Source organism: Mastacembelus armatus, chromosome 20 (assembly GCF_900324485.2).
Source record: "Mastacembelus armatus chromosome 20, fMasArm1.2, whole genome shotgun sequence".
Taxonomy (NCBI): domain Eukaryota; kingdom Metazoa; phylum Chordata; class Actinopteri; order Synbranchiformes; family Mastacembelidae; genus Mastacembelus; species Mastacembelus armatus.
Window position 1 is genome coordinate 599,175 of NC_046652.1, and position 12,988 is coordinate 612,162.

Here is a 12,988-nt window from a genome sequence, read left to right on the forward strand (position 1 = left end):
GATCTTCTTGTAGCCCTCACCATTTTTGTGTAAAGAAATGAATTCCTTTCTCAGATTTTGTGACATTTCTTTTCCATGGGGAGCCATTGCTGACAGTATGAAATGGGAAGGGCATTTCTTTGTTAAGTAATGTCCTTTTATAGTCACCTGTCTGCTGGACACCTCTTAAATGAATCATTAGACTCACCTGTGGTTGAATGCCTGTTAATTAGAATTTTGTAGTCTTAAGTAGGCTTTTCTCCTAAGACTATAATTGGGGTGTACTCATTTTTGCAACATGGGCTTGAATGAATTTGTTAGGAAAATCACTTTTTTGTGTGTGCAAATTAACAAATCTTGTTTGCAATCAATGGCCCACATTTGTGGGAGTATTTTGTAGTATAGTATCTCATAGAAAATGTTGATTCTGAAAGGAAACTAAAGGTTTTCTGACAAATGTAGTGGGGTGTATTCATTTATGCTGAGCACTGTAATTGTGTCTCCACAAATAATGAACATCTCCAGCTTTTTTTAAAGTCTGCAGGCAGAGTCCAACAGAGCGACTGAATAAATAGGCCACAGAATCAACATGCTAGATAAGATCAGATATTAGAATTGAACAATAGCTCAGCTCATCAATAAAATAATATCTACTCTCAGTCGTGTTGTTAGACTTGAAAGCAGAACTTTGCCTGCATCGTTGGAGGAGGGGGAGGAATCTGATGTGGCACATGGAGACACATATAGTATTTCCATGGTAGCAGATTCAGGTGCTGCACAGACAAAGTAAATCCTTAGCCCTGCACAATAAACAATGAATGACACTGTGTTAATGCTGATACAACAAAGCTCTAGAGGGGAATCTAGAAACAGGTTGGACTGTGATAACACAGGCTGATTCAAACTGGGCTTCCTTCAACATCAACTTATCATTGATGAATTCAGAATCAATACTACTGAGACCATCTATGTTCACTGACAGAAGGGCCAGATGGTCGGGTCTGTTCTGGCCCAGACTGTGTTAGGCTTTCTGAGTTTAATAATCAGTCAGAAAAGTGGCCGACAAACAGAGACACCAAACCTAAACCATGATCAGAGAGCAGAGCATAAAGCACAGCTCTGTTTCTTTAATGGGCTGTTCCTCATTGGTGCCACAATCTTATGCATTAACATTAACGCTGCACATGTGTTTGCATCCAAAAAGCAGCTGTGTTCATTGGGACTGGTTGGCTCAGTGAACTACTGTGCTGCACAGTATTGAGCTGGGTCTCATATTCCATCCTTTGTGGACCTGCATTGGCTGCGTAGAGTCAAAGTGATGCAGAGACATTTAATAATACTAATAACTAACCACATTAGCTCTGCAGCTGGAGCTGACGCTCTAGACTGGATGTTCACGTCCTTTCTCACTCGCTGTGAACTGCAGTGAAAAAACTAACCAGTTAACAGAGGTGTGCAGGGAGAGGGACTGTTACCACGGAGATGGTTTTCCACCTGGAAGCTGTGAATTCCTTCTGACGACTGCATTTAAGAATGAAGCAGTCACCAACCATCTGCCTTTAAACCATCCTCCTGTCCTATGTAGGTATAGATCTAAATATGTGAACTGACTGAAAGAAATCAGATTAAACCAGAGAGTTTGATGTGACGGGAGATTTCAAACTGATTAAAAATAAGATCTAATATAAATAAGTGAAACCAGACCCCGGGACCTGTCTCCAGCTGATGAGGATCTTTCTTCTTTTACCATGTCTTGACTACTTTGTTTTTGCTTCTGAAACTTGGCATCTTCTGGTCTGCACAAGTGCATAAATATCAGGTGTCATGTCCTGACTAGCAGCCAATCTCAGACTGTGATCTAAGTGCTCGTGTGTGAACTTTGAGCGCAGTTTTGTTTTATCGATGGTCATTAGTGAGAAAACAGGCTGAAGGTGCAGGGCCAGTCCACTCCGACTCTGTCCAGCGCTCCACCCACAGACCAGAAATGTTCTCAGCTGTTGCGGTGTCTATCACAGGCACCAACTCGTACTTTTCTCCATGATGAGTCTCATAGTGGAGCCGAATATTATTTTCCTTGAGCAGCGACACTTGTTGATCACACACTGAGCTCACAGGTTTCCCCTTCATCTCTGTGAATAAACAGAAAGAAAACTCTACACTCAGTTTCCACTTTTCTCCGTAATTAGCAGAAGGCTCATTGCTGCCACCTGCTGTTCAGTCTGAGTGCCAGAGTTGGGCCTCTTCTTCTACTCTAATTAAAAAACTAACACTAAATTCATCCAGCGGCCGCTTTTGGCCCGCGGGCTGTACGTTTGACACCTCTGGTTTCCAGCGTTCAAACCCGCTCAGACCAAACAGTTTAACCCAACAGAACCAACCAAACACTGGTCAGTTCTGGTCTGAGGACAGATAAAGCTCTAAGCGGTGACATTTACTGACCTCACAGACCGTTTCACAGCCAAAACCTTCAGTGTCCACACTCACACACACTAATGTCTCATGTGAAGCACATGGGTTTGCTCACTAATGGAAAATAATCAATATATACAATACCCAGATGGACAGACACACTAAAATGGACTTGGATATGAAAAGCGCCCTGATCTCCACAATACATGCAAACCAACTAACCAAATCCCAACAGGGACCATTGTTTTGAGAAACCAGCATTTCAAGACTCTCACAACTTTCTGACCAGGTTTCTGACTGGTCCTTACACTTGATAGTCCGGGTCTAAACAAAGTCTTGGGTCAGGACTGGTGGGGGCGGAGGGGGACTGGAAATAAATAAACAGGGGGTCACAGCCAGAGACACTTCACCGCGGTGCATTCTGTGCATTTCTGACACCACTCTTTATTTTAGACTTTTAAAAATAGTGGGGTCCTTTACTTTGAAGGTCCGACGTCCGGCTGCTTCGTCCCACGTCATTTACCGAAAACCCCGTTCAGTGTTTCCAACTTAGCGCCTTAGTCACTGTATTTAGCGAGTATTCAGACCCTCTAGCAACTTTTTCTGGTGTTACCGGGGACTGTTGGAGACTCTGATGTGTCTGTACTGCTGCAGTTCTTACACTTCTCAACTTGCCACATCAGCTGCAGCCGCAAAGAGAAAACTCCCAACTAATAAATTCAGAGACAAAGTGTTTACAGGCCTAAGTTTCTTTTTTCGGGTTTATCAGCAATGAGAACAGATCCAGCCTAATTGTAGTTTGTGAATGTTTCATGTCACCTGTGTTTTATTGGGCTACACTCTGTTTTAAGTCGTGTTTCCTCGTTAAGAACTCAGGATTTGTTTTCCAAAGGCTGTTGCATTTAGATATTTAGATATTTATCTTAATCTGGAGATCCAATTGCAGGTGAAGACAAGACAACACAAAACAAAACCTTGCCTGAGACATGGTTACCATAGCAACACATGTCAACAGAATAAATCCAAATTAGAAATCCCAAATCATGAAAAACAGTTGAGCTATAAAAAACCTTGAGCTTGGAGGTGTTCTTTGTCCAGATGTGTCATTTCATAGCTGTCAGTAACAGCCACTTGGTCCACATTCTTTTTATTGTAATTCCTCCTTAGTACTGTCAGGTAAGCAGTGATCACCTGTGACACATCAAAAGGTTTGTGAGTAATTTCATGTTGTTCTTATACATGAATTTGTGTATTTTATATTTTAAATTCATCTTTATATGAACCATTCTTGTGGTTCATGTATTTAATTTCACATATTTCATGTTAAACCTGTCGGACACCTTTTTCAGTAGCAGTACTGTTACCATGTCATGTCCATTAACATTTAATTCTGCTTGATTGAACTGAAGGAATAATAACACATGGCTGCAATTTGACATTGAATCATGTTGGTCATAACAATTAGACTTGCAAACCCAGTGAAGCAACAAATGATTTTAAAGTGTATTTGGAAAATCAACAAACTCACTTCACTCTCAAGTTCTTGATTTGGAGCAATTCTTGCAATATCCCAGCAGAACAATTTTATAAGGTCCTATCTTGGACAGAACCACATGAGTATTGGAGTGCTTCCCTTCCCACACCTCATTCACATCTGAAGAAGATACAGGAGTCGGATTATTGTTCACTTGTTTAGATACTGAAATGAACACAGTGAAGTACACCTCATAAATCCCTCCAAAAACAATAAATCCATAGCTACATATTCTTAGCTCAATGCTCTTTGATACTGTTGACAGTATTTCACCTTTTGGACAGCATGTGCTGCTTCTAGCTAGCCTTCTTTGGGATCTGGCACTGGACTAGTGGAAGCAGCAGGTGGGACAGTAGCAGCAGCAGGTGGGACAGTTGCATCAGCAGGTGGGACAGTAGCAGCAGCAGGTGGGACAGTAGCAGCAGCAGGTGGGACAGTTGCAGCAGCAGGTGGGACAGGGTCAGAGGCAGGTGGGACAGTACCAGCAGCAGGTGGGACAGGGTCAGAGGCAGGTGGGACAGTGTCTGCAACTGAGGAAGCAGCTGGTTCTGATGTCCTGATGGGGAAACTGTGGCAATCTTGTGAGGGATTAGTGGCTTTTGATGTTCAGTGTTTATCTTTTTAAAAACAGCACCATCTTCCCCCACAAGACCAGCACTTTTGCCTCCCACATAGGTTACTGTGTAAGGGCCCAGACAGTTTGCCTCCAGCTTTCCACCCTTACGTTGTTGGCTGTGTATATTTTGCCTCCAGACCTTATCACCAACCACAAATTCAGGTCTGTCTGTCTTTGCCTTGAGTCTCCCCTGTGTCTTTTCTTGTACCTTTGCCACATTGTCAAGAACAGTGTTCCTGATGTCATCCAGGCGCTCTATGTCTTTGGACACTGTCTCCTCATTAATGACGTCCTCAACACTTTTGTCCGCCTATAAAAATAAGTTTGAATTCTTCAAACTGCACCACTGCTGCTATTTGGTCCAAAATATAAGAGCAAAACCCTTTTTGTTTGCACATTACTATAACATCATTACACTGCATCATTAAACAAACTTCAGTCAATCCTCAGAGTGGAACTAGATATCATGTTCATTTTTCACATACCTGGTAGTCCTCTGGAACCTCTGCAGGACATCGTGCCTCCCGACCAAACATCAAAAAATATGGTGAAAATCTGGTGGTCATTTGTTTCTTGGTCCTCAGACCAAACATGACGGCATCAAGATTTTGATCCCACGTACTTGGCTTTGTTCCAACGAGCTTGCAGAGAGCCCTGAAAAAAAAAGCCCAAAATTGAAATTGAGGAAAGTCTTTAAGTATTTGTGCATCACAATATGACATATTGATGCTGTGCTTTCCTTACTTTGGATGGTTGCATTCATCCTCTCTACCAAACCATTAGTCTGAGGATGATATGGAGCACAGAGACTCCGTTTGAGGCCTAGTTTGGCTCTACTAACACGCTTGTTGATCTGAGAAAAACAAGGCAGTGTGAATGCTACAATATCACACAATTACATGTGATGACAGTTATTACTATCACATTTAAGAAATAAGGAGGACTAATTAAGTCCAGCCTTACCGCATTTACTGATTCACTCCCCTGGTCTGTCAAAATGCATTTTGGTGCCTCAAACTGATACACAAACTTTAGAATTTGTTCTGTAACCTCTTCTTCACCTTTGACTGCAGAGGACAGGCTTGTGGCCATTTAATGTAGTAGTCAATCATGACACACATATTGATAGACACTTTTGGTTTTAGCCAACCTGCCAGTCAGGTCCATCCCAACAAGCTCAAAAAGCTGCGTCACCTGAAAATTAAAAAAATTGGAAGAACACATGTTATTCATGGTTTAGACTCAGCTCTGGTCTGGACTGACTCTTGGCTACTGTCAGGATGCTCTTAGATTCCAAATGATGGAGTCAAAGCTCTTCATAACAGGTGATACACAATATAGTTTAATGACTGAGGTGGCTTGTCTCAATAGCTCCCTCACTCAGTCACTTTCAGACATGCTGAGATAAACTGAAATGCCTGTCTCATAGTTTAGATCCAAACCTGTCTAACACAATGTGTCTAAGCTGTGCACAGGTATCGGGGCATCAGGACCATCTGACCATGTCTGACAGTAACAATATATCTGATAGAAACATGAACACCTTCATAGGAGTGAACTGAACCTCCTGCTTTATCATGTGCTGGGCTGACTGGCACACCATCCATTCTGACACCTGTATAAAACATAGATGTATGATGAGGTCAGAACAACAGCAAACTGGGACTCTAACATATTATGTTTGGTACAGTTTGCCAACCCTCATTGCCAATGGTTGCCAACCCATTTAGTCTCAGCTGACACTATGATGCAGTCACTTAAAGATAATGTACTGGTGAATATTTAATGAATGACTCCATTTGACTGCAATGTCCCACACAAGCACAAAATGTCCTTCAGTCTGGTTATGTGTTCAAATATATCAGAACTCATGAAATGATTCATGAACTAGTGGGTGAAATGACTGACTTGGAAATAACAAAGTGCATTCTTACCCATCTGTCAATGTCCCTGGTCATTCCAGGCCAGAAGGAACATTTTGAAATGGCATCTCTGGTCTTTTTCTGGCCACTGTGACCTCCTGCTGGGCTGTCATGAAATGCAGCAAAAGTGGCGTTGGCTTCCTCAACACCACAAACCACTTTTGCTTTTATGTCCATGTCCGGTCCCTTAATATAGTAAAAACATCCACCTAGAAGATGTGTTGGAAAAAACTGAACCTGTGACATGTCCCCACTGGAAATTACTGGCCAAGGCCAAAACCTGCCCTTTCTCCAAATGTTAGTAAAGGGGCAGCTAATTAATAACAGATTCTTTTTAATTGTAATTTTACATTTACATGTGAATTAATTGGACACCTAACCTGAATGCTCCTACAGGAACTGATAAAGTTGATGTTATCTTAATGTTTATATTTAAGGGTTCTGATATGCGGCCTGCCTCCCTAGCTATATGTGTTAGCAGTAAAGTGAACCTGTACTTGTAGTCTGACATGACATTTAAATGACTAGCAGTTTAATAAGATGAAGAACTGTTTTCAATAGTATGGACTTATTTATGGACTACAGTACATCAAAAGTCCTTCGATGCATCACTTAAGTTAGGATGCTGGCGCTGCCCTAAATGATACCAACCTTCTAAAAGATACTTTGATGCTTTTCATCGAAGTTCTGTCTTCTGCCCTCTTATCATTTCTCTTCGGTATTTGGAATGATAATATCCAGTCTCATAGTGACAATCTGTCCCTGGCACTTAGACTGAACAGGTCCCATGTGTTTTATATTTACATGTGAATTTAACCCAAAACATCCAGTGGTCCTCCCCTAAAAACCTCATTCCACCATAAGGATCAGTCTATAAAGCTTTTCTTAACAACCAGCAGCCTTTGGAAAACAAATCCTGAGTTCTTAACGAGGAAACACGACTTAAAACAGAGTTTAGCCCAATAAAACACAGGTGACATGAAACATTCACAAACTACAATTAGGCTGGATCTGTTCTCATTGCTGATAAACCCGAAAAAAGAAACTTAGGCCTGTAAACACTTTGTCTCTGAATTTATTGGTTGGGAGTTTTCTCTTTGGTGAAGCGCGCTCCCGCGAAGTGCAGGCAGGACTCGGCCTAACACCTGTCCCTCCCCGTCCCAAAGCCACAGGCCCAGTCTCTCCCAGCTGCAGTCACAGCTGGAGACGTTCACGGCTCTGCGTCCCGACTGCAAATTATTCCGATTTTTCTAAATCAGTTTGGGCAAATGCAAACAAATGATGGATCATTGAGCTCGAGATCCAGCAGGGCAGGAAAACGTTTCACTATTTTAACTTAATGCTGGTAAATAGAGAGAGAGAGAAAATAGTTTTTATTTGTATTGTTGTAAGAAATAGTTTGACTCCTAACGGGTTCTTAAACTTGGACCTCATTATTGAAGCGGTTCCAAATCCAGAAGCAAGCCACACTTTCTAAGTTTTTATTCATTGAAAAATCAGCATTTTCGTTCATTCATGGTTCAAATAAAATGTAGTTTCAAAATGTAGGCTAAGTGCCTTTGTTTAAAATGCTTTATGGACTGACGTTTCATAGACGTTCAGGTGTTATAGTTTCTTCATGATGATTTCTCTGATGAACTTCCTGCCTTTTGTAGGCCCATGTATGACCCTTCACAGTATTTTCACCTCCTAAATTACTACGTTCCTTGTGCAGTCACATTTCTAATGTCATAATGGTACAATTTACTCAGCCTGATGACATTTTTATGACAATAAATTCTTTCTAGAGGATGGAGATAAATAGGTGAAGCAAGACAAATGTAATTATTTCTGAGAACTTATTAACTGCAGGCCGTCATCCTACATTATATGGCCCAGTACAAATATTTGGACTGTCCCTTATTTCTTATAAAGAATCACAGTTGTCTCTTTCTTTCCTGAAGTTGGTAAAAGCGTCCATCACAATTACAGCACGGGCCACGACATTATGCAAATTAGGAGATGACGTCATCTGACGACTTCTAGGACAGCCAATAGCTACTGTTCTTACTGACAAGTTGGCAACACTGGTTTCCAGTAATTAGTGATTCTTGAGTTATGGTACATATCTAGAGGTTGAGTCCTGGCAACTGGACTTTGAGTTTTTATGTCAAAACGTTTCACTGTCCATCCAAGTGGCTTCATCCGTCTGAGAAAAAGCTGGACTGGAACCTCCAGTTTATCTTGACACTGAAAAGTCCAGTTGCCAGGACTCAACCTCTAGATAACTTCCCCTGGATGACTGAGAATCTCCACAGACTGATGGTCCATAACGTGGACAGATAAAACCCAGATTTGGGGTTAAAAAGTGCAGACAATATGACTTTAAAGTGTCTCAACCTTAACCAGGATAAAAGTCGCACAACAAAGGATGATTTCATGTTGTCTTACAAAACAGAAATATTCTGAATTGCAGTTGTATGTTCTACAGACAGAACTCAGACTAGTGAGGTCTGTGTGGAAGCTAAAGTAGATCCAAATAAAGACTAAATCCCGTTCTACATCAAACTGGAGCCTGAACCAGGAGACAAACACTGAAACATCAGTTATTTCCTCTGATCCTCTGGAGGCTTTTCTGCAGCCACAATCTGGTCTTTGTTTACCCACAAACTAGTCCCCTCTAGTCCTAAACCCAGCCCCATCTCATCAATAATCTGGTCTGATCTAAATTTAGTTTCTAGCCCCTCCTAGTTTTAATCTCAGCCTCAAAAAGGTCAAAGGTTAAAATCATCATCTTTACATTACACTCAGAACAACATGAACAGGATTTGTAGCAACAACAGGTGTGGTGAGCAACTAAAGGTTAGTCCCAGATTTCTGCTTTAGACTCAGGTCCAGGTCCAGACTCAGGTCCACATCCAGCTTTATAAACAGGGTTCCCACACCTTGTTTATGGTCTGATAACAGCTGCTATCCCACCACCATATTAGATCTTCAGGTCTACATATATATATAAACCCAAAGCCAACTGATTATCGGCACCGTCCACAGACCTTTCATTCACATTCTTATTCATCCTGCACCATGGTGTTTCCTTTGCTCTTATGTTCTCCTACAGGTTAGTGGCCTCCTATAGGTTAGAGGTTCTTTATAGGACAGGTTAGGACCCTTTCACCTGTCTCCAGTCCTCAGCAACATGCAGATTCAAATGGCTCTGCTTACCTTTTGTTTGGTGATCACCAGTCGCTGTGAGCGGCAGGCAGGTGGTCCAGACGCCATGGTCCCATCAGCCCGTCCTGTTCCTGATGCCAATAATGTGGTGGAAAATTCTCCGGCCAGGGTGAAGCCGTCGAAGCCCCACAGACACTGTTCTTCTCTTTTCTTCTCTGCCAATGTGTGAAATCAAAGTCTCCAGTCGACAAAGTCTGAACCACGTTTATTATAGCAACAGAGTCATAATAATACAAATAGAAATATAGGCTATGTACATAATGAATATAAAAGACTGATCATATAAGATTCAATGAATGCTTATGGAATGGATATGGTTACATATTGGATCATGCCCCACAGTTTCCATGACTGAGCAGGGCTGGTCTCTGTTTTGTTCCAGGCCTGGGGCTGCAACACAACATGCCAGTTTTCCTGGTTCAGCAGTGGGACGAGGAGAATGGACAGCACATCCAAACAGATTCAATAGAAATGAGGTGAGCAGACTCAGACTGGACCAATGAGCAGGAGCCGTGGCTTCCCAACACCTTTCTGAACAAAACAAACCATAACCAGGGCTGGAACTAGAAAAACTGGGAGAAAGAAGTTTGGTTTCCTACGGAGTAAGGGGGCACCTTTCCCAAACAGTGGAGGCAAGCGACCACTGCACCGTCACTGCAAAGAGTGAGGCCACTGTCACATCTGGATGTGGACACTCAAATGTAAGGAAACAAAAAGTGGTTTAAAAAGGCAAAAAGACAAAATCAAGACATTTCCATATTTGGATCAACAGCACCTTGATAAGAGTTTGAGGTGACTTCATAGAAATTTTGCAGTCAGTTGTCTTTGGAAGATTTATTCAGCTATTTCCAATATTTCCACAGGGGGAAACGGAGGGAGAACTGATCAGAGACAGGAGCTGAATTAAAGAATCAAACATTAGAACAGTCTAACAGCAGCTTGTTTGCAGTGGTGGAAAAGAAATCTTAGAATCCATCTGGTTTGTCCTTCATTGTGCATAACACCATGTGATTGGTGATCTGTCTGGAACTCTGTACATTTCTGTTCTCTTTGGGGTGTTCAGTTCCCAGATTCAAGTGATTCTCCACAGATTTGGAATTTCAAGACCTGTTGAAACTTGGAAGGATCTGCAGGAACCTCAAATCAAACACAGCCTGTAGTTCTTTGGGCGCAGGTGTTTTCCTGAGCCAAGACAAAAACACAATTTAGAAAGATTTGACAATGAAATGAGCAAAAACACTCTGTAAAATCAGACTTTAAAAATTAGATGAAGACAATGTTTCAATGTTACTCACAAGATTTGTCTTTGGAACATTGAGACACTGTTTTTTCCCCATTGCGGCCAAATCTGTTGGAACAAACCTCAGTTAGAAGGTGAGTAAATAAATAATCAGATTCTCTTTTCCTCCTTTTTATTTCCTCCTTCTCTCAGCAGGCGTCCACATACAAGGAGTCATCAAACCGTCAACTAGCTCCAGACAATACAATGCACCACCACACATCATGGATCTGCAACGTGTGTGTTCTGTACAGTCACTGCTGACAATCCCATCAGATTTCATTAAACTGTTCACTGCTAGAATTAGATCAGACTGAACTGAAATGATCACAAACCTTAAATTGACCTGATTTGCTGATTCAGAGCCCACATGACCTCTGACAGAACCTATGACTCAGCCCACTGCTCTGGTCTTCACTATGACTTTAAGGTGAACCAGGATTTGGTTCAGACTGAGATCCTGTTTGAAGACTGACTGGAGTTTTTCCACTCTGTTGATTGGCTACTGATAAATTCTCATGTGAGACATTAAACTGATCCTGCTTCAGTGCAAGTTAGCTATAGATGACTATATTGATCAACCCAGTTTCCAGTGACTGACCAGGCCAAAGTGAACCAGTGTTTGTTGGATTGAAATGCAGGAATTAAGCTCAACCTCAGCTGCCTGACATTGATCTGGATAAAAGACTGTTTTTGTGTTCCTGACTCACTGACTTCATCAGCAACAGTCGTCTTCACATCAACTCAAACACATGATCACAACAAGCTTCTGGCTGATCTGATTGGCTGACTGTTGTCTCTCTCTCTGTCTTTCTATCCAATCCTGAAGCCTGTCCCTGTTCTCCTCTCACAGCTTCACTGAGAAGGTTGGAGCTTTACAGGAAATTCTGGATCTTTGCTTTGATACTGACTGAGTTTAGCCCAATCCTGCTGAAAGCACCATGGACTGACTCCAGCCCTCTACTGACCTCAGAGTCTGCAGTCTACAGTCTGGACTCTGGAGTCCACCACACAGCTGCTGCACATCTGGATCCTGCAGGTTGTTCCAACTCAAGTCCAGTTCTCTCAGATGGAAGGGGTTGGACTTCAGAGCTGAGACCAGATAACCACAGCTGGTCTCTGACAAACTGCAGCTCCTCAACCTGAATAAAGAAGCAAAGATGTGTCGTTAGAAACCAAAGTTCCTCTTGAAAGTGTTGAGTGTTTCAGAATGTGTTCAGAGCTGAAGAAGGTTTAGAAAGTAGAAGTTTAGAAAGTGGAAACTCCAAACAGCTGAAGCCAACAGGATGCAGGTTCAAAGCAGTCCCATCCAAAAAGGGACAAAGAGCTGTCATTAATATGAATGCCAACATGCTGCTGCTTCAATAAACACGGAGTGACTTCAGCTCTGAAACTCTGCCAGCTCCACCTGTGGCTCCATCTATACAAACTCATGTTGTACAGCCACATTTCTCTGAGAGGGAAAACAGCCTTTCCCATGAAGATCCTCAGTGTGGATCAGTCTAATATCAGCCTCATGTCTGCAGTTTAGTGTCAGCACAACTTTCACATCACATTAATCTCAGCACACAACCTAAACATGGGGTCTAACCTCAGAGTCTCCAGTCTACAGTCTGGACTCTGCAGTCCACCACACAGCTGCTGCACTCCTGGATCCTGCAGCTTGTTGTAGCTCAGGTCCAGGTGTCTCAGATGGGAGGGGTTGGACTTCAGAGCTGAGGCCAGATAACCACAACTGGTCTCTGCCAAACTGCAGCCCTCCAACCTGAATAAAAAAGCAAAGAAGGAGATCCAACGTGACACTGATGTTTATGTCACTCATACTGTCACTGTGCAGCTTTAAAGTTTCCTGCTTAAAGTTTGTTGACACAGTTCCAAAGTGCAGCAAAACAATGCATTGAATTGTTCCTCCTTATTCTATCTGAGCCAAGGAAGCTCCCCCAGGCTCTCCTGTCTCCTGTCTCTTCCCTCTCTGCATCTTCTTCTCTGGCTTTATTGGCTGCAGCCTCAGCACAGCACAGAGGTAAAGCAGCATAGAA

The 12,988-nt window shown here is 42.2% G+C and overlaps 1 protein-coding gene across 1 annotated transcript in view; it reads right to left on the reverse strand.

The window, feature by feature from the left end:
* Positions 1 to 9,860: 9,860 nt before the first annotated feature.
* LOC113121450 (NACHT, LRR and PYD domains-containing protein 12-like) overlaps positions 9,861 to 12,988 on the reverse strand; it is a 63,381-nt gene continuing 60,253 nt past the window's right edge. The window contains 4 exon segments of the mRNA XM_026291965.1: positions 9,861 to 10,852; positions 10,966 to 11,018; positions 11,918 to 12,091; positions 12,541 to 12,714. Coding sequence (XP_026147750.1) covers positions 10,851 to 10,852; positions 10,966 to 11,018; positions 11,918 to 12,091; positions 12,541 to 12,714 — 403 coding nt within the window. The 3' untranslated portion in view covers positions 9,861 to 10,850.